Source organism: Hemiscyllium ocellatum, chromosome 21, assembly GCF_020745735.1.
Source record: "Hemiscyllium ocellatum isolate sHemOce1 chromosome 21, sHemOce1.pat.X.cur, whole genome shotgun sequence".
NCBI lineage: Eukaryota > Metazoa > Chordata > Chondrichthyes > Orectolobiformes > Hemiscylliidae > Hemiscyllium > Hemiscyllium ocellatum.
In genome coordinates, this window is record NC_083421.1 from 61,273,681 (window position 1) to 61,296,679 (window position 22,999).

The 22,999-nt window shown below is 44.8% G+C and overlaps 1 protein-coding gene across 2 annotated transcripts in view; it reads right to left on the minus strand.

Moving 5' to 3' along the window:
• Nucleotides 1-22,303, minus strand: part of pomt1 (protein-O-mannosyltransferase 1) — a 43,681-nt gene extending 21,378 nt beyond the window's left edge. Inside the window, exons 1-8 of one of the 2 annotated variants that reach the window (XM_060841137.1) lie at nucleotides 22,191-22,303; nucleotides 17,383-17,521; nucleotides 13,508-13,614; nucleotides 9,627-9,677; nucleotides 7,039-7,185; nucleotides 5,961-6,072; nucleotides 5,798-5,863; nucleotides 2,446-2,539 (exon numbers count right to left, since the gene is read on the minus strand). In XM_060841137.1, coding sequence (XP_060697120.1) covers nucleotides 2,446-2,539; nucleotides 5,798-5,863; nucleotides 5,961-6,072; nucleotides 7,039-7,185; nucleotides 9,627-9,677; nucleotides 13,508-13,614; nucleotides 17,383-17,504 — 699 coding nt within the window. In that variant the 5' untranslated portion in view covers nucleotides 17,505-17,521; nucleotides 22,191-22,303. The remainder of the gene's footprint in view (nucleotides 1-2,445; nucleotides 2,540-5,797; nucleotides 5,864-5,960; nucleotides 6,073-7,038; nucleotides 7,186-9,626; nucleotides 9,678-13,507; nucleotides 13,615-17,382; nucleotides 17,522-22,190) is intronic. The other variant, XM_060841138.1, reaches the window with a different exon arrangement.
• Between the last annotated feature and the right edge of the window lie 696 nt (nucleotides 22,304-22,999).

A 22,999-nucleotide genomic window follows, 5' to 3' on the forward strand; every position in this document is an offset into this window, starting at 1 on the left:
ACAACACATAGTAAAATGATGTAACCAAGGACGTGGAACACTTTTGGCTGGTTAAAATTCCAACAGATGATTCATGACAATGAACAACATTCCATGGCTGCTTTCATGGGAACAGTGGGTATTGGTTAGAATGCTCTAGAACCTGAAATCACATTTGAATCCTGTCATTTAGTGCAGTCCCTGAGAGTGGGCTGTCACAGTGGTAATATAAGATTGCAGAAACGTTGAGTCCTTCAGCTCTATACTACACAATAAACTTATTTAAACATGTAAAGCTTTGTAAGAACTGTAAGGATTTCTTCTTCAGAAATTGAGAGACTCTTCAAACATACAATTGTTCAAGACTACAATTGTAATCAGTATCTTAAGTAGACTTTTATCATTTAGGGGTAAAGATTTACAAGCAGTTACAACAGCCATCTGATATGGAAGCAGTGACAATTGAGGTAGCAAGACATTTCTATTACAGGCTGAGAAATCCAGAGGCCTGACTGAAATGATCAGGAGTCAGGAGTTTAAATCCCACCACAACAGCTGAGGAGTTTAAATTGAGTTAATGAAATAAAAATCTGGAATAAAAAGCTTTGCATCAGAAATTTTGAGTCCATGAACCAGATGGTTGTAAAAACCCATCGGTTTACTAATGTAAACCTGCTGATCTTCTCCAGTCTGGCCAGTTTGACTCTAAACATACAGCAAAGTGGTTGACTCATAACTGCAGACTGAACAAGACACCCAGTTACATAGGGATGGACAATAAAAGCTGGTCTTGACAATAAAGCTCACATCCTGTGGATGAGTTTAAGAGAATTGCTGAATTTGTCTTTTAAATTACTTGTCTTTGGGGTGTATGTATGCACTGATTTTAAATAATGACCCCTGTCAGCAACCAAACCTCACAACTGCTGTCCCAGTCTCTCTGCAAGCAAGATCTGCTGTTAGGGTAAATTAGTGGCAAATCTGTCATAGGGTCGTAGAACAACCATTAATTATATTACTTGTTATGGTGTTTCCAACTATGGGAGGTACCAATTTGCAACCAGGTGTCCTTTTGCAGAGAAACAAACATCTTCTCACAGATCAGTAACCAAACAGTACTAACCTGCTCACACAGCTGTTTGTGGTACCTTACTGCGTGCAAACGGGTTGCTAAGTTCTCCATATTTAAGTAGTGACTATGCAGAAGAGATGCATTTTATTGACTGTTAAGCACTTTGGGGTTTCCTGAAATTATGGAAGGAGTTGTAACATTTATTTCCTTTCATCCTTTTAATCCCCATCAGGAATGTGCCTACTGACAGTAATCAGACTCTGTGGCCTCAGTGGAACATTATCTTTTTAGAGTCATAGAGATGTACAGCATGTAAAACGGACCCTTCAGTCCACTTGTCCATGCCGAACCAGATATCCCAGCTCAATCTAGTCCCACCTGCCAGCACTTGGCTCATATCCCTCGAAACCCTTCCTATTCACATACCCATCCAGATACCTTTTAAGTGATATAATTGTACCAGCCTCCTCCACTTCCTCTGGCAGCTCATTCCATACACATATCGCAGTCTGCATGAAAAATCCTTCCCTTCTCACCTTAAACGTATGCCCTCTAGTTCTGGACTGCCCCATTCAGAGAAAAGACTTTGTCTAGTTATCCTATCCATGCCCCCCATGATTTTATAAACCTTTATAAGGTCACCCCTCAGCCTCCGACACTCCAGGGAAAACAGCCCCAGCCGATTCAAATCCTCCAACCCTGGCAACATCCTTGTAAATCTTTTCTGAACCCTTTCAAGTTTCACAACATCTTTCCAATAGGAAGGAGACCAGAATTGCACACAATATTCCAACAGTGGCCTGTACAGTCGCAACATGAACTCCCAACTCCTGTACTCAATACTCTGACCAATAAAGGAAAGCATACCAAACACCTTCTTCACTATCCTATCTATCTGCGACTCTACTTTCAAGGAGCTATGAACCTGCATTCCAAGGTCTCTGTTCAGCAACACTCCCTAGGACCTTACCATTAAGTGTATAAGTCCTGCTAAGATTTACTTTCCAAAAATGCAGCACCTCGCATGTATCTGAATTAAACTCCATCTGCCACTTCTCAGCCCATTGGCCCATCTGATCAAGATCCCATTGTACTCTGAGGTAACCCTCTTCGCTGTCCACTACACCTCCAATTTTGGTGTCATCTGCAAACCTACTAACTGTACCTCTTATGCTCGCATCCAAATCATTTATATAAAATCATATACAAAATACAAATATTATCTTTGTATATCATATGGCACATTACTCTTGTCCTTACCCTCTGACTTACTGGAGCAGTGCCACAAGACATCTGTTAGTAAAGATGTGTGTTCCGGCTTCAAATTCATCAAACAATTCAAAACTAAAAAACTTTCTGCATGAAGAGGTACAGTCAACAACATTGATACTTACATTGGATAACGATGTATCGCCAATTATCTGCCAGGTATGTACTCCAGCAATAGCCAACAGAAGCAGATAAGTGAACAAGCCCATATATTTGACACTGTCAACACAAAGTCAAAGTCAACAATCGAGACCAGTGTTCAGAAAGTCAAAGTTTACTCTTTTAATCAAGCTAATAACAGACAATCTAATTGGTCACACTTAGTGGTAAATGTGAATAAATCACTACACAGGATAGAAGATGTGGCAGTGCTCATGATCCAGGACAGGTGACCTCTTGTTAACCTTTCTGAAGAATTAGGACTGAGGCAGAAATAAAAGCAGCGGTAGGTACAGAAAATATCATCAGCTCCTACAACGAATCAGTAAATCGATTAGGCAGCTGATATGAAAATGAGCTGCTTAGACAGGGGTATAAAACATCTGAACAGGACAGGTAGAAGGAGTTTTTACTTGTGGGACATGGGCTTCACTGGCTGGGTCAAAATTTATTCCTTATCCCTAATTGCCTTTGAAGGTGGTGGTGATGGTGAGTTGCCTTCTTGAACCACCCGCAGTCCATGCACTGCAGCTAGACCTACAATATTGTTATGGAGGGAATTCCAGAAATTTGATGCAATGACACTGAAGAATGGTGATACTGTGTGCACTTAGAGTCACAGAGAGAGACAGCACAGAAACAGACCCTTCGGTTCAACCTGTCCATATCAACCAGATATCTCAACCCAATCTAGTCCCACCTGCCAGCACCCGGCCCATATCCCTTCAAACCCTTCCTATTCATATACCCATCCAGATGCCTTTTAAATGTTGCAATTGTAGCAGCCTCCACAACTTCCTCTGACAGTTCATTTCATACACATACCACCCTCTGTGTGAAAAAGTTGCCCCTTAAGTCTCTTTTATATCTTTCCCCTCTCACCCTAAACCTATGCCCTCTAGTTCTGGACTCCCCGACCCCTGGGAAAAGACTTTGTCTATTTATCATCCTATCCATGTTCCTCATGATCTTATAATCCTCCAACGCTCCAGGGAAAACATACCTAGCCTATTCAACCTCTCTCTAGAGTTCAAATCCTCCAACCCTGGCAACTTCTGGTCTCCCTTCCAGAGGAAGGATGTTGTGAAATTTGAAAGGGTTCAGAAAAGATTTACAAGGATTGGAGGGTTTGAGCTATAGGGAGAGGCTGACCAGGCTGGGGCCGGTTTCCCTGGAGCGTCAGAGGCTGAGGGGTGACCTTATAGAAGGTTGTAAAATTATGAGGGGCATGGATAGGGTGAATAGCTAAGATCTTTTCTCGAGGATATGAGTCCAAAACAAGAGGGCACAGGTTTGATGTGGGGGGGGAAAAGACCTAAGGGGCAACTTTTTAATGCAGAGGGTGATGCATGCATGGAATGAGCTGACATAAGTGTGGTGGAGGTTGGTACAATTACAACATTTAAAAGGCAGGAATATTAGAGAAACATGGGCCAAATGCTGGCAAATGGGACTAGATTAATTTAGGGTATCTGGTCAGCATAGATGAGTTGGACCAAAGGGCCTGTTTCCATGCTGCACATCTCTATGACTCTATGTGCTTTCAAATCACAATAGTTTGTTGTTTTGAGGGGAACCTGCAGGTGGTGGTGTTCCCATGTCTCTGCTGCCCTTCTTCTAGATGGTAGTGCCTGTAGATTTGGGAGGTGCTGTCTAGGATCTTTGGGTGAATATCTGCAACGCATCTCATAGATAGTACACACTGCTGCTCCTGAAGCACTGCTGGTGGAGGGAGTGGATGCTTAGCTACGTGGTGCCAGACAAACTGGGATATTTCCATTGGAACACAGGAGATTTAAGAAGTGAGTTAATAGAGGTTTTTAAGACACTGAGAGGTGTTGACAGGTTAGACAGTAAAAACCTATTTCCTCTGGAGAATGGATCAATAATCCAAGGTTATAAATTTAAAGTCACTGGATAAAGATTTAGAGGTAAAACTAAGAAACGTTTGTTCAGAGTTATCAGGATTGGGAACAATATAGCAATAGAGTTAATGGAAGCTGAATCCAGTGGTAATTTTAAAAGGGAGTTGGATAAATACTTGAGTGATGAGAAACTTAGAGAGTCAAAGACACAAAGCAGGAGTCTGGAAACAAGCACCACCAGTCCTTTCAAAAAGCCAGAAATGAGAGGTCAAATACCTTCCTTCTGAACTGCAAGTTTTAGTATTCAATGAAAAACACATGAATTTATAATAAGGATGAACAGAGAATGCTCATTAATGGAAATCCTGGCTGAACCGTCTTTTCATTTTTTACCTTGATTACAGAGCCCAACTGGAGGACCTGTAATGTGATCAAGGCTAAGAACTACTGCTCACCAGACAGTGGTACTAATTTTACCACATTCCTGGTTCTCTTAGCTCAGCAATGCCACAGGTTCACAAAGGGAGAGCCCAAATTCCCACCCCTACTTCCTCAGCTGATTCTCAACGTCATTAAAATATAAAGTTCTACAGATGACCCAAATACAAGTTGAAGCATTGAAATAATTTTATCTCTTCAGAGAGATGAGCTTCAACAACATTAATTCAGTTTTCACCTTCTCTTGTTCAGCCTATCACAGTGCTGGAGAAAGTGAGGTCTGCAGATGCTGGAGTATCAGAGCTGAAAATGTGTTGCTGGAAAAGTGCAGCAGGTCAGGCAGCATCCAAGGAACAGGAAATTCGACGTTTCGGGCATAAGCCCTTCTTCAGAAATGAGGAAAGTGTGTCCAGCAGGCTAAGATAAAAGGTAGGGAGGAGGGGCGATGGAGATGTGATAGGTGGAAGGAGGTCAAGGTGAGGGTGATAGACTGGAGTGGGGGTGGGGGCGGAGAGGTCAGGAAGAAGATTGCAGGTTAGGAAGGCGGTGCTGAGTTCAAGGGATGACCTCAGATTTCTCCAGTTTCCTTATTTCCCCTCCCCCCACCTTGTCTCAGTCGAATCCCTCGAACTCAGCACCGCCCTCCTAACCTGCAATCTTCTTCCTGACCTCTCCGCCCCCACCCCACTCCGGCCTATCACCCTCTGCAATCTTCTTCCTGACCTCTCCGCCCCACCCCACTCCGGCCTATCACCCTCACCTTGACCTCCTTCCACCTATCACATCTCCATCACTCCTCCCCCAAGTCCCTCCTCCCTACCTTTTATCTTAGCCTGCTGGACACACTTTCCTCATTCCTGAAGAAGGGCTTATGCCCGAAACGTCGAATTTCCTGTTCCTTGGATGCTGCCTGGCCTGCTGCGCTTTTCCAGCAACACATTTTCAGCTCTATCACAGTGCTGCCCCAGCTGATGAGCTGCAGTTCCTAGTGTGAAAACTGTGTTAAGAAACTCACCCAATTGCCAGTGCACAGGCAGTTCCAGTTAGGAAAAGCCAAAACCACCACCTCAATGAGAATGAGCTGAAATAAAACATAATTGATATGAATGAAGTATTAACTTTTCACTGTATCCCTTCCAATATTCACAACAGGAAGATGCTTGAATGCTTTAGCGTACCTGCCTTTCTGCATATTGTAGAATTTCAGATAAGACAAAACTGCCAACAGGACAAAGAAAATGAGAATGGATTCCAGGAGCATAAACCTTGATTGGGTTATTAAGGAGTTTTCTGTTTTAAAGAAAAGAACAGAGCACCAAATGAATTAGAAATATTGTGTAAATGCTTAGACCTGACATCAATGTTTATATAAGCAGATACAGAACACAAGACAGAGGAAGAGCAAACCATATGACTCCTCAAACTTGCTCCACCACTCATACATACTCTTACAATATCATTTTTTAAAAACTAATCAAAATAGGTCAACAAATTTCTACAGAATCACTTCCAGTCTTGTCATTTGCCTCTGGAAGCCTAGCTCCTCAGGGTAGATTAAAGAGTTGACACTAAAGATAAAAATGGGGATTAAAAGATCAACATTTATAATTGCAAAGGTCCAGATCGTGGTAAAGATTTAAAGATAACAGTGACATGAGTTAATGAAGGAAAATAGGAATCAGAATTAAATCAGGAATGCTATCTTTATGTTCAATTAGAACTATATGTGATGTCATTTATCATTTTGCCTGCCCAGACTACACTTGAGAGCTGAGGACATGATACACCTGTATCAGCCTCTAAATTACAAAGCGAACAAGTAGCTACGCTTGGTTTAAAAACAAAGCTGTGTCACAACTTAACTGCCAGAAAATTCTTTACAAATCATTTTTCTAATTGCTGCTTTGGGCTCAGGATTCCTTTGGGCAGCTTTTGCTACGTGTTCATTCCCAGGATCAACAAAGAGATGGGGCCCTGAGGCTGGCTTTTGTGGGCTCTTGCCCCTTGAGGTTCCGGTGGCCCCGAATAGATGGCCTGCTGTGGTGGCAGCCTCCAGTTGGTACCCCAGCAGCCAGGAATGGCAGTCTGGAAGCGATATTGTCTTTCCTAAACCCAGGAACTGTGAATTTAACTAAGATGGACTACATCTTAACTTTCTTGTTATTAAAATAGGTGTTGCAGTATTGACTCAAACACTTTTCATCGTATTTTCTTAAAATACAAGTGACAATAAATGACTATTCTATTTGCTCTTACCAAACATAATAAGGAGAGCAGCAATAAGAGCTGAGAAGTGTGAATACTTGAGCTCTACTATGATCTGGTATGCCAGTGAGATGCAGAGTGCACCAGCCAGAGCTGGGAGAAACCTCAGGTTCCAAACTGGGACATTCCCCGTGTATTCTAAGAAAAAAGAAAGCATAAATATTGTTGTATTACAAGTGACAGAGAAGGATGATTACCCATCAAACTAAGCTATACGCACTCTGAGTAACACTTATTTGTGGCCAACAGAACTGGAGAAACTACAGGAGTCTATCCCTTCTAAAGGTTTTGGCAAAGATTCTGCAGGGATTAAACGGCCTCATTCTGACTCTAGATGTTTCGAACTAGAGTCAGAGAAGTGATCATCCAGAGGAGGGAGAATTTGTACATTACCAACTCAAAAATCAGAAAAGTACTGGGAAAGAACACGGCAGCTTTGATTAAGCAAGATAAACTTTAATCAAAGAGTAGGGAAAAGCAAACAACAACTTGCACTAATATACAACCATTAATGCACTCAGATGTATTCACTGAGTGATGTGAGGAGATTAGGATGAGGTAGCTTTAAATGAGTCTCTTAAAGGTGAAAAGTGGTAGAGAGGGAGAGGCTTAAAGCAGGAATGAGTACTTCGGGACTTGAAAGCTGAAGCAATGCTGCCAGGGGCTGCAATGACTTTTGGAGATATGCAACAGGCAGTAGGACAAGGAGAGGGATGGATCAAATGACTGGGAGGAATGGAATTTGCATTGGAAACTAAAGACAATGAATTTTGGTCTTGCCAATGTTTAATTGGAGGTAATTTCTGCTCATTTAACACTGGGTGTCAGAAAAGCTGCCAAAACAGCAGCACTGGAGGCATTAAATGAGGTGGGGCAGTGTGAGGTAGGGGCTGCATACGGAAGTTGATGCGTTCAGATGATAGTATTTAGGGGAGGAATATAGATATGAGCATGGATGCTTGTGGGAACAAAGGATCAAGATAGAGGAGGAAGAGAAACCAATGCAGTGAATTGATGTCCTCAGGTAAAGAACAATACACTCAAATTCTTCGACAGCACCTTCCAAACACAGAACCACCATCGTCTAGAAGAACAAAGGCAGCAAATGCATAGGTATGTGACAACCTGCAAGTTCACACAGCATCCTGACTTGAAACAATGGCACTGTTCCTTAAGTATGGCTGGGTCAAAATCCTGGAAGTGCCTTTCTAGCCACTGTCTGGGTGTCCCTACCCTCCCAAAAGCTTGCCACCTTCTCAAGGACAAGTAAGGATTTGTAATATGGCCACATCCCATGAATGAATAAAAAGATAGGAACGGAACCGAAATCTGATTTGTTACATTCAGTATCAAATCACAAATTGAATTTTGATCTCTACCCACTAGCTCTGTCAGAGATGTTATCACCAATTCACTAATCCACTCTTGCTGGTTCAGACTGGAATTCTCCTGTTAGCAATGCATTCCAGCTATGAGGATAAATTAAAGACCCTGGGACTGCTCTCCATGGAGAAGAGAAGGCTGACAGGAGATCTGATGGAAATATTCAAACTCGTGAGGACAGAGTTAATAGGGAGAAAATATTCCCACTCACAAAAGGATCAAGAACGAGGGGGCACAGATTCAAAAAAGCAATTTGTGAAAGAAACTAGAGTAATTTACAGTGTGAAAAATAAATCCCTCACAGCCAGTGGTTAGGACATGGAATGTACTGTCAAAAGTGGTAGAGGGATGTTCAATAGAGGCATTCAAAAGGGATTTGCAGAGTTATTTAAAGAAGATTATGCAGGGTAATGGGGAAGGCGGCTGGAGAATCTAGGTGAGATGCTCATTTGGAGAGCTGGCACAGACAACAGGCGAGTTTGATATAGAACCTGATTTATCAGCTGACAAGAGAGACTCATCCATTACTGCAGAAGCATTACACATGGAAATCATTTTGGCACTTGCCCACACAGTACCAAGTTTATTGAATTTAATTTCATAATTTGCCAACGTGGAGAATTTGATAAATGGTTTTTGGATTGCTGATCTATTACTACAAGACCAGGCCCCTGTACCCTCTGTAAAATGTTAAATCAACCACTTCTAATGTTAATTTATCGTAAAAGATGCATCCTGGTAGCTACTTTTAGATGTGTGCATTAAGTACAAAAATACCAGAAACTCAAACTTTAAACCTATTTTAACCACTACAACCCATTTCTACAATCCATATGCCCTCAATTTTGTGATGACTGAGACCCAATAGGATTGCAGCATTGGCAAAATACACGATTATACCCAAATGGTATTCCTTAAATCAATCACCCTGCCAGTTCATGACTAATTTACACCAGCTTACCAAAGCAACTTCAAAAACACGGTAACCATTGCAATATATATGGACAGAATGTAATGTTCTAAAAACCCAAGGTTCTATTTACAGCCAGTAGGTGGCATCTATACAACAGTTGATCCCAATTTTATTTTGTGAGAGCTACTGTTTTCTATCATCACTTGTGGAGAGCCAGTTATCCTGGGTCATCACACCACAGCTCACTCCCACAAGAAGAAACACAAGACCGGGTAACTCCTACCTGCACCAATTCTGTTCCAAGCAAAGTTCCCATCAAAGCCACCAAAATATGCTGCAAAGGAAATGCCAAAAATACGTACAGCTATTAGCACTTTCAAAAGGCAACACATGTTAAACTTCTTTCACAGTTTTTGTTTGGCAATATTATACTTCTGAAAATAGATAGAAAAGCAAATCAAGTTTATTCCTGTTATTAAAAAGGTCACTGCTTCATCAGGGCTGAAGACCGTTCCAATAACCAAACTGCAATTTAGAATTTGTTTTCTGCTGTTGCCTTATATTGCGCCTCGACCTGAGTTATTATGCTCCATTACTGATCGAGTTGCATATTGCTTCCCTTCAATGCTTTAAAAGGTGACAGCCCTGCTGGAATGGAAAGGACTCTACTGGCATGTGGGTATATAACTGTCAACTGATTACTTGATCATGGCATCTCCCATGTAATCTGATTTCAGAAAGAGTCACTGGAATATTGTGAAGAGTAGGAACCTTGGCACATTTAGTCTTGACCAGTCATTCAAGGTGAAGGACAACTGAAACATTCCAATCTCACCCACCAATTTCTAGCCTTCCAATCCTCTCTGAAGTCCCCAAATGCTTCACACTTCTCCCTTTAGAATATTATCCATAGCATGCATCCTGCTTTAGTAAAAATCACCAAACCCTGTGAGTGCAACATTAATACTCCATAAAACTAGTTAGTGAAGGATAGAATGTGAATCTAATCTTTACATACCTTTTTATAACCATTTATAACCATTACACGTTACAAGCATACACCTAACCCAATAACCATTGTTCATCTGTGCCTGTTTATAAGGGAATGAGGACATCAGAAAGGGGAAAACAGACCACTGTTAAACTTAAGAGTAAACCTATGGGTGGCTTGGTGGTTAGCACTGCTGCCTCACAGCACCAGGGACCCAGGTTCGATTCCAGTCTCGGACAACTGTCTGTGTGGAGTTTGTATATTCTCCCTGTGTCTGCGTGGGTTTCCTCCAGATGCTCCAGTTTCTTCCCACCATCTAAAGATATGCAGTTTAGATGAATTGGCCATGCTAAATTGCCCATAGTGTTCAGGGATAAGACCATAAGACATAGGAGTGGAAGTAAGGCCATTTGGCCCATCGAGTCCACTCCGTCATTCAATCATGGCTGATGGGCATTTCAACTCCACTTACCAGCGTTCTCCCTGTAGCCCTTAATTCCTTGTGACATCAAGAATCTATCGATCTCTGCCTTGAAGACATTTAGCGTCCCGGCCTCCACTGCACTCCGTAGCAATGAATTCCACAGGCCCACCACTCTCTGGCTGAAGAAATGTCTCCGCGTTTCTGTTTTGAATTGACCCCCTCTAATTTTAAGGCTGTGTCCACAGGTCCTAGTCTCCTCGCCTAACGGAAACAATTTCCTAGCTTCCACCCTTTCCAAGCCATGTATTATCTTGTAAGTTTCTATTAAGTCTCCCCTCAATCTTCTAAACTCCAATGAATACAATCCCAGGATCCTCAGCCGTTCCTCATATGTTAGACCAACCATTCCAGGGATCATCCGTGTGAATCTCTGCTGGACACGTTCCAGTGCCAGTATGTCCTTCCTGAGGTGTGGGGACCAAAACTGGACACAGTACTCCAAATGGGGCCTAACCAGAGCTTTATAAAATCTCAGTAGCACAACGGTGCTTTTATAGGATGTGTAGGTTAAGTGCATTAGTCAGGAATAAACCGTAGGATAATAGGGTAGGGGAATGGGTCTGGGTGGGTTACTCTTTGCAGGATGAGTGTGTGGACTTGTTGGACGGAAGGGCCTTTTTCCAGATTGTAGGGATTCTAATTTAATAAGATGTTTTCAATGATCAAGCTATTCCAACACTTTTAAAAACATTTTTATGGTGACAAAAGTGGAAGAAAGTGAAATCTTAACATAGTGTTATATACAAATAATGGAGAATTTGGAAATGTGCAAAGAACAGAAACATTCAGATCAAGAAAAAGACCTTATAAGGGGCCTAATGAGAAAAAACACTAAAGAACTGTGGATGTTGAAAGCCAAATGCAAAAACAGAAACTGCTGGAAAGCTTAGATCGGGCAGCACCTCTGTTGAGTAAAGAGTTAATTTTTCACATCCAGTGAGCCTTCATAGCTAGAAAAGGATTGGTATATATGCACTTTACCTACACTTCACTCAATCTGGTCTATTGTATTTACTGCTCACAATGTGGTCTCCTCTACACTGGGGAGGTGAAGCACAGACTGGGCAACTGCTTTGTGGAACACCTGTATCCTGTCTGCAGAAATGACCCTGAGCTTCCAGTTGCCTGCCACAACAACAAACCGCCCTGTTCCCTGGCCAACATCTTTGGCATATTGCAATGCTCCAGTGAAACTCAGGTGCAAGCTGGAAGAACAGCACCTCACTTTTCACTTGGGAATGCTCCAGCCTTCTGACTCAATATTGAGTTCAACAACATTTGGGCTTAAGCATCTTCTCCCGTGTCCTCACCCCAACCCCCACACACCAGGCCTGGTCATCATATTGGCTACTACCACAAACTACCCACTGTCAGCTGTCAATGGTCCCCATTAGCAGCTATCGATTCTCCCAGGCTGAACTTTACCCATTCCTTTGCCTGCCAATCTGTTGTTCTCTCTCTCTCTGGCTCCATCTCCACCTATTGCTTACTCCTCCTCCCCCACCCTATCTTTAGCATAGTTTCCAATTTTTCCTCGCTACAATCAGTTCTGAAGAAGGGTCGCTGCACCTGAAATGTTAACTCTGATTTCTCCCCACAGATGCTGCCAGACTTGCTAAGCTTTTCCAGCAACTTTTGTTTGGCTTATAAGGGACCAGTTGTTAAGCCACCAATAACCACAGTAATTGAGGATGTCTGGCAGTATAAAGCTTGTAAAATGGAAGCAAAGGCTAAAATGTTTACAAGCAGAGTAAACTGCTGAACTGTTCAGCCTGAATTCGGTAAGCATTGTTTACTCCAACACTTGGAAAAGTGACGTCAGGTCTCTTGGGTCAGCACACGTTCTCAGGATAGTTGGAGCCTGGGAATCAGGCATGCCATCTTGTCAGAGAATATAAAATGGAAGACAGTTACCAGTTAACAAAATAAAGCTTGTTATTAGAAAGATCACTCAACCCTGAGCAAGTTGAACTCAAACTCTTAACATTCGCCTGTACCTGTGTCATTGTTTTTGCCGCTGTTTACCTATTATTTACTATCTCTGCTACTTAACTCTGTGATCTACCTGTATTGCTCACAAGACAAAGCTTTGCACTGTGCCTCGGTCCACAGAACAATAAATTCAATTCAATTCGCTGTCACTGAGATAATAACGCTTAACTAGGAGGTGGTCTTCAACAACTAACCTCATTCCAGTCAGTTCATTTTACCAAACCTTCGCAGATATGAAAAAGTTTTGACTTGGAGATGCGGGTGTTGGACTGGGGTAACAAACAAAAGTATTTTTCAATTTATAATTTCAGTTACATCACACTGTAAACTTTTGCTATAAATTCTGTGTCTTGCAACTGTGCCCTCCACAACCACCTGATGAAGGAGCAACGCTCCGAAAGCTAGTGCTTCCAATTAAACCTGTTGGACTATAACGTGGTGTTCTGTGATTTTTAACATTAAAAAGTTTGTTTAATATATAGCTGGGAGGATACAAGAAGTGGAGAAAAGTACAAGCAAGAACATACATTTACAAATATTCCTGTTCGTAGCTTTCCAATGTTATTGGTAACAGCAATGTATAACTCCCAAGGTGATGCAACGCTCTATTTCTTTTTAGTAAATGGCTGATAATAAAAACAATGGTGAATCCAGTCAGTCATTCTCCAAAATCTCTTTAAAAGCTGCAGTTTCTTACCTCCAACGGCCAGAATCATGTGACCAAGAGGAGGGCCACTGTCGTCAATAAAAAACATTTGTTTCATGTACAAAGAAACAAACTGCCCATAATAAACTTCATCGAACCTAGAGAGAGATTTTAGATATCACCAATGAGAATGTAAGGAGTATGGACAAAACCCAAGTAGGTACATCAACCAGCTCACCTAAGGAATGTACGTCATGAGATTAATTAATAACAGATTGTAAAGTTGTAAACAGGTCCAACATACACTAAAGAGAGATTTGGTTGATATCTTTGAACATTAGCAGTAATTATTTAGCACAGATTTCTCAAATCAGATAGGATTCAAAATCCCTACCTGACCACTAACTCAGCCATCATTTTTTACATCCTCAGTTGGATTCTCCCTAGGACGCGTGCTTGCACTGTTTCTCCAATAATGGCTATAAACTCCTGGACTACAGCAAAGCTGCTTATTTTCAAGGTGAAAGGAGAAAGGTTTAAAACAGACACGAGGAGCATTTCTCTCCACCACCAAACACCCCCGCACCCCCCCCCCCCGGTGGCATGCGTGTGGAATGAACTTCCAGAGGTATGGTGGATGTCATTACCATTATGATGTTTAAAATGCAGTCAGATAAGTGCATGAATAAGAAATGTTTGGAGGGATATGCTCCAATCACAGACATGTGGGACTACTTTAGTTTGAGCTAAGGTTCGGCATGGAACGGTTGGATCTAAGGGTCTATTTTGGTGCTATATGACTCTATTACTCTACTTCGACAAAACTGAAGTAAGAATGAGGACAATAGGGCCATCTGTCACAATCCACTGGAGTAGAATCCTGGAAATCAAACCCCACTATTTCTGGAGCATTCATAAAAGTTAAAGGTTTTAAAATTTGCAAAATCTCCAAATTACCTGATATTCAAACTCAGTGGGAGAAAGCACAGATCAAAATTCTGTTCTTAACAAGAAGTCATTATTTATTAAAAGTCATTAGATGCTAGCTACAGGCAAACAGTTAAACTAAGTTAAGTGAACTTTATAAATTTGCAGATAAATTTGCAAATTTCCGAAAAGACCACTCCCTCCGTGACTCCCTCGTCAGGTCCACACCCTCCACCAACCCAACCTCCACTCCCGGCACCTTCCCCTGCAACCGCAAGAAATGCAAAACTTGCGCCCACACCTCCTCCCTTATCTCTCTCCAAGGCCCCAAGGGATCCTTCCATATCCGCCACAAATTCACCTGCACCTCCACACACATCATTTATTGCATCCGCTGCACCCGATGTGGCCTCCTCTATATTGGGGAGACGGGCTGCCTACTTGCGGAACGTTTCAGAGAACACATCTGGGACACCCGGACCAACCAACCTAACCACCCCGTGGCTCATCACTTCAACTCCCCCTCCCACTCCACCAAGGACATGCAGGTCCTTGGACTCCTCCATCGCCAGACCATAGCAACATGACGGCTGGAGGAAGAGCGCCTCATCTTCCGCCTAGGAATCCTCCAACCACAAGGGATGAACTCAGATTTCTCCAGTTTCCTCATTTCCCCTCCCCCCACCTTGTCTCAGTCAAATCCCTTGAACTCAGCACCGCCTTCCTAACCTGCAATCTTCTTCCTGACCTCTCCGCCCCCACCCCACTCCAGCCTATCACCCTCACCTTGACCTCCTTCCACCTATCGCATCCCCAACGCCCCTCCCCCAAGTCCCTCCTCCCTACCCTTTATCTTAGCCTGCTGGACACACTTTCCTCATTCCTGAAGAAGGGCTTATGCCCGAAACGTCGATTCTCCTGTTCCTTGGATGCTGCCTGACTTGCTGTGCTTTTCCAGCAACACATTTTCAAATTTGCAGATGATACAAGTTAAGTAGGAATGTATAGCTGAGTGGCAGGAAGCAGAGGGTGATGGCCAAGGAGTGCTTTGTGACTGGAAACCTACGTCCAGTGGGGTCCACCAGGGATCAGTGTTAGTATACCTAAATGATTTGATCTTGGACATGGGAGTGTTGCTCACTAAGTTTGCGGACAATACAAAACTTGGTGAGTGGCACAGTGAGGAGGATAGACTTAGATTATAGGAGGATATAGAAGTTTGGCCAGATGGACAGTTTCAGCAAAAAGTGAAATTCAAATCTAGGAAAGTGTGATGTCTGCACATGGGTGAAAAAATATAAGGGAATACATGATGAACGGTAGGTCCATGGGAAGCACTGAGAATCAGAGGGACCTTGGTGTGCATGCCCAAGGTGGTCCCTTAAGGTAACAGGACCAGTAGATAAATTGGTTACAGTGACACATGGTATATTTACCTCTATTAGCCAAAGCGCAGAAATTAAGAACAGGGAGGGTATGCTAGAACGGTATAAAACTTTGGTTAAGCCACAGCTAGACTACTGTGTGGAGCTCTGGAATCCACATCATAGGAAGATGTGATTGCACTGGGGATGGTGCAGAGAAGATTATCCAAGATGTTGCCTGGGCTGAAGAGATTTAGTTATAAAGACAGATTGGACAGTCTGGGAATGTTTCATCGGTGCAAGGGAAGGCATGATTGAGACATATAAACTTCTAAGGGGCATAAATAGGGTAGAAACGTTCTTCCCCCTTGGTGGAGTGATCAATCACTGGACTGGATTTAAGGTAAGGGGCAGGGGACTTAGAGGGGATGTGACAAAAACGTTTTTCACCAAGAGGATGATGGGAATCTGGAACTCATGCTTGTAAAGGTGGTAGTCGTAAAAGCCCTCATAACATTTATCAAGAAGCAACGGTTAATAAGTTTGCAGATGACACCAAAATTGGTGATGTAATAGACAGTGAAGAAGGTTACCTCAGAGTACAATGGGACTTTGGTCAGATGGGCTGAGGTGTGGCAGACTGAAATTTATTTAGATACGTGAGGTGCTGCATTTTGGTAAGGCAAACCAGAGCAGGACTTTTCAGTTAATGATAGAGTCCTGGGGAGTCTTGACGAACAAAGAGACCTGGCGGTGCAGGTTTACAATTCCTTGAAGGTGGAATCATGGGTAGACAGGACAGTGTAGAAGGCATTTGGTACACTTGGTTTTATTGGTCAGTGCAATGAGTATAGGAGTTGGGATGTCATGTGGAGACTGTACAGGACATTTGTTAGGCCACTTTTGGAATATGGCGTTTAATTCTGGTCTCCCTGCTACAGGAAAGATGTTGTTCAACTTGAAAGGGTGCAGAAAAGATTTACAAGGTTGAGCTTTATGGAGACACTGGATAGGCTGGGGCTATTTTCCTGGATTATTGGAGGTAGAGGTTTATGAAATCCTGTGGGGCATGGATAGGGTGAAATTTCCCAGAGTGGGGAGTCTAAAACTAGAAGGCATAGGTTTAAGGTGACCGGGGAAAGATTTAAAAGAGACTTAAGGGGCAACGTTTTCACACAGACGGTGTTGCATGAATGGAATGAATTGCCAAAGGAAATAGAAGCTGGTACAATTACAACATTTAAAAGGCATCTGGATAGGAAGAGTTTAGAGGGATATGGGTCAAATGCTGCCGAATGGAACTCGATTAATTCAGGATATCTGGTTGGCATGGACGAGATGGACCGAAGGGTCTGTTTCCACACTGTACAACTCTACAACTCCAAGTATTTAGATATATGCTTGCAATGCCAGTGCATGGAAGGCTATGTACCAAGTGCTGGAAAATGGAATTAGAATAATTCAGTGGTTGCTTTTTGACTAGCACAAACTCGGTGGGCTGATGGACCTTGTTCTGTACTGTAGATCCCTATGATTTGATGACAATCTTACAGCAACAGACAGCAAATGGATCTGATAATAGGAGCTAACTGCAAAAAAGAATGCCATTGTAATCTGACAATAAGATTTACTTACACGACAGCTTTGGGATACGACAGGCCCCACAGTCTACTCCCAACTCCAAGGGCAGTAAGAATGATTAAAACCACATCAACGTGCACAGTGACTATAATTGGCAATTTAAACAATTCCAGCATTTTGTTAAGTGGTGGAGCTGGAAGAAGAAAACAAGAAATATTGTAAAGATGACCTGAACAAAATCTCTCGCTCATAATCAGTTGGATAAAGTAATTGACGTAAAACATAGAGCAGCACAATGATAGGTAGTGACCAGTACTCAGGACAGTACTGAACTAATGTTCCAAGGATGGGAGGTCAAACCCATCTAGACAGGGCAATTTAAATTCCAATAATGTGATATATCTGGAATAAAATGCTTCCCTCAATATTGGAGAAAGTGAGGACTGCAGATGCTGGAGATCAGTAGAGAATGTGGTGCTGGAAAAACACAGCAGGTTAGGCAGCATCAGAGCAGCAGGAGAATCGACGTTTTGGGAATAAACCCTTCATCAGGTCCCTGACGGAGGGCTTATGCCTGATACATCGATTCTCCTGCACCTCGGATGCTGCCTGACCTGCTGTGCTTTTCCAGCACCATACTCTCGACTACCCTCAATACTGATTATGAAAATGCCAGATTAAAGTAAAAATCTATGCGGTTAATTTGTGCACTTTCTGGATGGAAATCTGTCAACCTCACCTGGTGATCAGATCCATAGTAATGTGGCTAACTCTTCCCTTCCCCACTGAAATGGCCAGGGAAATTCTCAATTTGATCAAACCGCTGCAGGACGTACAGAGGGTGTATCTCACTAGGTGGACTGCACTGGTTCAAATAGGTGGGCAGCCACCATCCTCTCAAGGGGAATAAATGTAAGTCTCATATCTGGCAAACGTGGGAGAGTAAAGCCACCTTCAGAGAGCCGAGGTTCAGTGCAGCAAGGCCACTAATCCAGAGTACGCACTGCTACATTTCCAATGACCATAAATCTCTCATTATATAAAATATGCACAGAAGTGGGGACATCTGCTAATGATTTCAATGATGACACACCTATTTTTTATATGTATATATATATATATATTAAAAGATTTGGATTTGAAAATAGACACAAATATATAGGCTTATTCTATGAATCTGTAAAAAAGACAGGTCAAAAAGTCAATAGACAGTGACCTAAGTGCATCAAGTTGCATGAAGACTGCTGGCAATGTCTGAGAGAAAAGCCTGCAGTGTTAGTGGAGAACGTTTTAGCTTTGAGTTTATGATGGATAGAGTAAACAGATCCAAGCCATTATTTTTGTTTTGATTTCAGTTCAGAATAGGAGAGTAGGTCACAAGGGAATGTGTTTTCCCCTAGGAGGATTGGCCAGAGGTCAGGTTCAGAATAATAAGGAAAAAAGGATAAAAGTGAAGGATTTCGGGCATGCCAGCAACAAAAAGTCCAGAAAGCAACCTCTGCTGAAATGGAGGATTAGATTCCCTACAGTGTGGAAACAGGCCCTTTGGCCCAACCAGTCCACACTGACCCTCCAAAGAGTAACCCAGCCAGACCCATTTCCCTCTGTCTAATGTACCTAACACTATGGGAAATTTAGCATGGCCAATTCACCTGACCTATACATCTTTGGACTGTGCTGGAACTGAAGGATCGTCTAACCAGCGTGAACTCCTATTTTTGAGTATTAGCTTTTATTTTCTGTGACTGTTCAGGTATGTCAGAGCAATCTGATGAGCGTGTGCATAGATTTTAGTCTTGTATGAATTGCAAATCTGCTGTTAACCCTTAACTAAACGGTGTGAATTGTATGTCTGTTTTAACTAACCAATAAAGTTAGTCGTTGGTTCATACAGATTTGACTCTCTTTCCTCTTCGTGCTGACCAATAACTGTTGTCGAGGGCAGCTACTATACAACAGGACCTCATTCAGTTCAATTCATGGCAACTGTTCACTTCAGCAGAAATGATTTCTACTTTGTGAAGCTTTCAAGCCAGGAAAGTTTGGGATAGAAATCTTCTAAGTTATTAGGACTGAAAAGGTTAAGGCCATCTCAAATTGTGAGGGGCTCAAGTCAGTAGACACATAAGAGATCAAGATGTTCTTGTACATCAGTTAATGAAACCAACCATGCAGGTACTGCAGGCACTGAAGAAAGCTAATGGCATGCTGGCCCTCATAACAAGAGGAATTGAGTACAGGAGCAAAGAGGTCCTTCTGCAGTTGTACAGCGCCCTGCTGAGACGCTACCTGGAGTATTGTGTGCAGTTTTGGTCTCCAAATTTGAGGAAGGACATTCTGGCTATTGAGGGAGTGCAGCGTAGATTCATAAGGTCAATTCCTGGAATGGCAGGACTATCATATGTTGAAAGATTGGAGCGACTGGGCTTGTATATACTTGAGTTTAGAAGGATGAGCGGGGATCTGATTGAGACGTATAAAATTATTAATGGATTGGACACTCTGGAGGCAGGAAGCATGTTTGCGCTGATGGGTGAGTCCTGAACCAGAGGACACAGTTTAAAAATACAGGGTAGGCTATTTAGAACAGAGTTGAGGAGAAACTTCTTCACCCAGAGAATGGTGGATATATGGAATGCTCTGCCCCAGAAGGCAGTGGAGGCCAAGTCTCTGGATACTTTCAAGAAAGAGATGGATTGAGCTCTTGGAGATAGTGGGATCAAGGGTTATGGGGATAAGGCAGGAAGAGGATACTGATTGTGAATGAGAATGGTGGTGCTGGCTTGAAGGGCTGAATGGCCTACTCCTGCACCTATTGCCTATTGAAAATCCAACAGTGCACCTTGATTTTCAATTACACTGATCACTTCATCCCCCACTATCAATATCGTGGGAGTTACCATTGATCAGAAAGTGAATAGACTCGCCACATAAACACAGTAGCTACAAGAACAGGTCAGAGGCTAGAAACCTTACAAGAAGTAACTCACCTCCTGATTTCCCAACTCTTACTAACCATCTACAAAGCATAAGACAGGAGTGTGCTCCAACAACACTCAAGAACTGACAGTGTGACATCCACATGACCAAAGAGGGGCAGATTGACACCCACAGCCTCTGAAGGGCAGCATGACATGAACATACCACAAGCAGGGGGGGGGGGGGGGGGGGGTAAGACCCCCACATCACCACCAGAGACATAGGTAGGACCCCTAAAGAGAGGCAGAGACAGGGGTATGAACACCCCACACACACCCACAGACATGGGGTATGACCTTCAGAGAGAGACAGTAGGAACAACCACCCCTACACGCCCCTACAGTCAGGGGGGTATCACCCCCCAACCCCATCCCCCACACCCACAATCAGGGGGTCTCACCTCTCCTACCCCTCACACCCAGTCAGGGGGTAACAATTCCCCCCCCACACAGTCAGGGGGGAAACACCCACAGTCAGGGGGGCATCACCCACAGTCAGGGGGGGCATCACCCACAGTCAGGGGGGCATCATCCCCCACACCCACAGTCAGGGGGGCATCATCCCCCACACCCAGGGGGGCATCATCCCCCACACCCACAGTCGGGGGGGGGGGTATCACCCACAGTCAGGGGGGTATTACCCACAGTCGGGGGGCATCACCCCCCACACCCACAGTCGGGGGGCATCACCCCCCACACCCACAGTCAGGGGGGGCATCACCTACAGTCAGGGGGGGCATTACCCACAGTCAGGGGGGGTATCACCCACAGTCGGGGGGGCATCACCCACAGTCGGGGGGGGCATCACCCACAGTCGGGGGGGGCATCACCCACAGTCGGGGGGGGCATCACCCACAGTCGGGGGGGGCATCACCCACATCAGGGGGGGCATCACCCACAGTCAGGGGGGGCATCACCCACAGTCAGGGGGGGCATCACCCACAGTCGGGGGGCATCACCCCCCACACCCACAGTCGGGGGGGGGTATCACCCACAGTCGGGGGGGGCATCACCCACAGTCAGGGGGTATCACCCACAGTCGGGGGGCATCACCCCCCACACCCACAGTCGGGGGGGTATCACCCACAGTCGGGGGGGCATCACCCCCCACACCCACAGTCGGGGGGGGGTATCACCCACAGTCGGGGGGGGGGTATCACCCACAGTCGGGGGGGGGGTATCACCCACAGTCGGGGGGGGGGGTATCACCCACAGTCGGGGGGGGGTATCACCCACAGTCAGGGGGGGGGTATATCACCCACAGTCGGGGGGGGGTATCACCCACAGTCGGGGGGGCATCACCCCCCACACCCACAGTCGGGGGGGGTATCACCCACAGTCGGGGGGGGTGGTATCACCCACAGTCGGGGGGGGTATCACCCACAGTCGGGGGGGGTATCACCCACAGTCGGGGGGGGGTATCACCCACAGTCGGGGGGGGGTATATCACCCACAGTCGGGGGGGGGTATATCACCCACAGTCAGGGGGGGAGTATATCACCCACAGCAGGGGGGTGCATCACCCACAGTCGGGGGGCATCACCCCCCACACCCACAGTCGGGGGGGGTATCACCCACAGTCGGGGGGGGGGGGAGTATCACCCACAGTCAGGGGGGGGGGGGGGGGGAGTATCACCCACAGTCAGGGGGGGGTATCACCCACAGTCAGGGGGGGGGGGTATCACCCACAGTCGGGGGGGGGGGGGGGGGAGTATCACCCACAGTCGGGGGGGGGGGGGGGGGAGTATCACCCACAGTCAGGGGGGGGGGTATCACCCACAGTCGGGGGGGGGTGTCATCCCCGCCCTATCTGTGTCCCTCCCCTGAGGAGGCGGTGGTTGTGGTCTGGGGGGTGTTGGGCCGGTCCCCGGGGGTGGTGTTTACCTCAGCTCGGGCCTCGGGCCCGCGGCCCCCGGGTGCGGTGTTTGCGGCGGCCCGCTGCCCGCGAGCGGACTCTCGGCTCCGGCCGGCGGGAGGCAGGCAGGGAGGGAGCGGGGCTACGTGCTGAGGTCATCAGAAACGTGTCCTCATTATAACTCCGCCCCTTGGCAACCATGTCCCCATGGTAACTCCGCCCCATGGCAACCAGGTTCCCATATTAACCTCCATCCCATGGCAACCATGTCTCCATGGTAACCCCTGCCCCTTGGCAACAATGTCCTCATTGTAACCCCTTCCCAATGACAAGTGTCTCCATCGTTACCCCTGTACCTTGGTAACAAAATCTCCATAGTAACCCACCCCATGGCAACTGTGTCCCCATGGCAACCCCACGCCATGTGACAATGGTAAACACAACCTATGGCATCAGTCACCCATGGTAACCCCAGTTCAAGCAAACTATGCAGCTATTTTAAAGAGAGATGTTAATGTGATATGTGGATAACATGCAATTAAGCTTACTGGAGAGATACTGGGGTCGTGTATATTCCTGCTGTTATTTGCACATTTTATTATAAAGTGTAGAATTTCACCAGAAAGAAGTGATCGAGTGATCTCTTGGAATGGCTGGTACATATAGGAGTTTCTGACTCTGCGGGAACAATGCTCCACTCCATTGCAGCTGAGAACCTTGTCATCAAGTACAAGGTGCTCTCAGTGTTTGCTGTAGGTGGTGGAGTTCTGGCCCATTTCCCGCTCCGGCACCATGCTCATCACCCAAGCCGTTTTCCACTTTATCTGGAAGTCTGTGT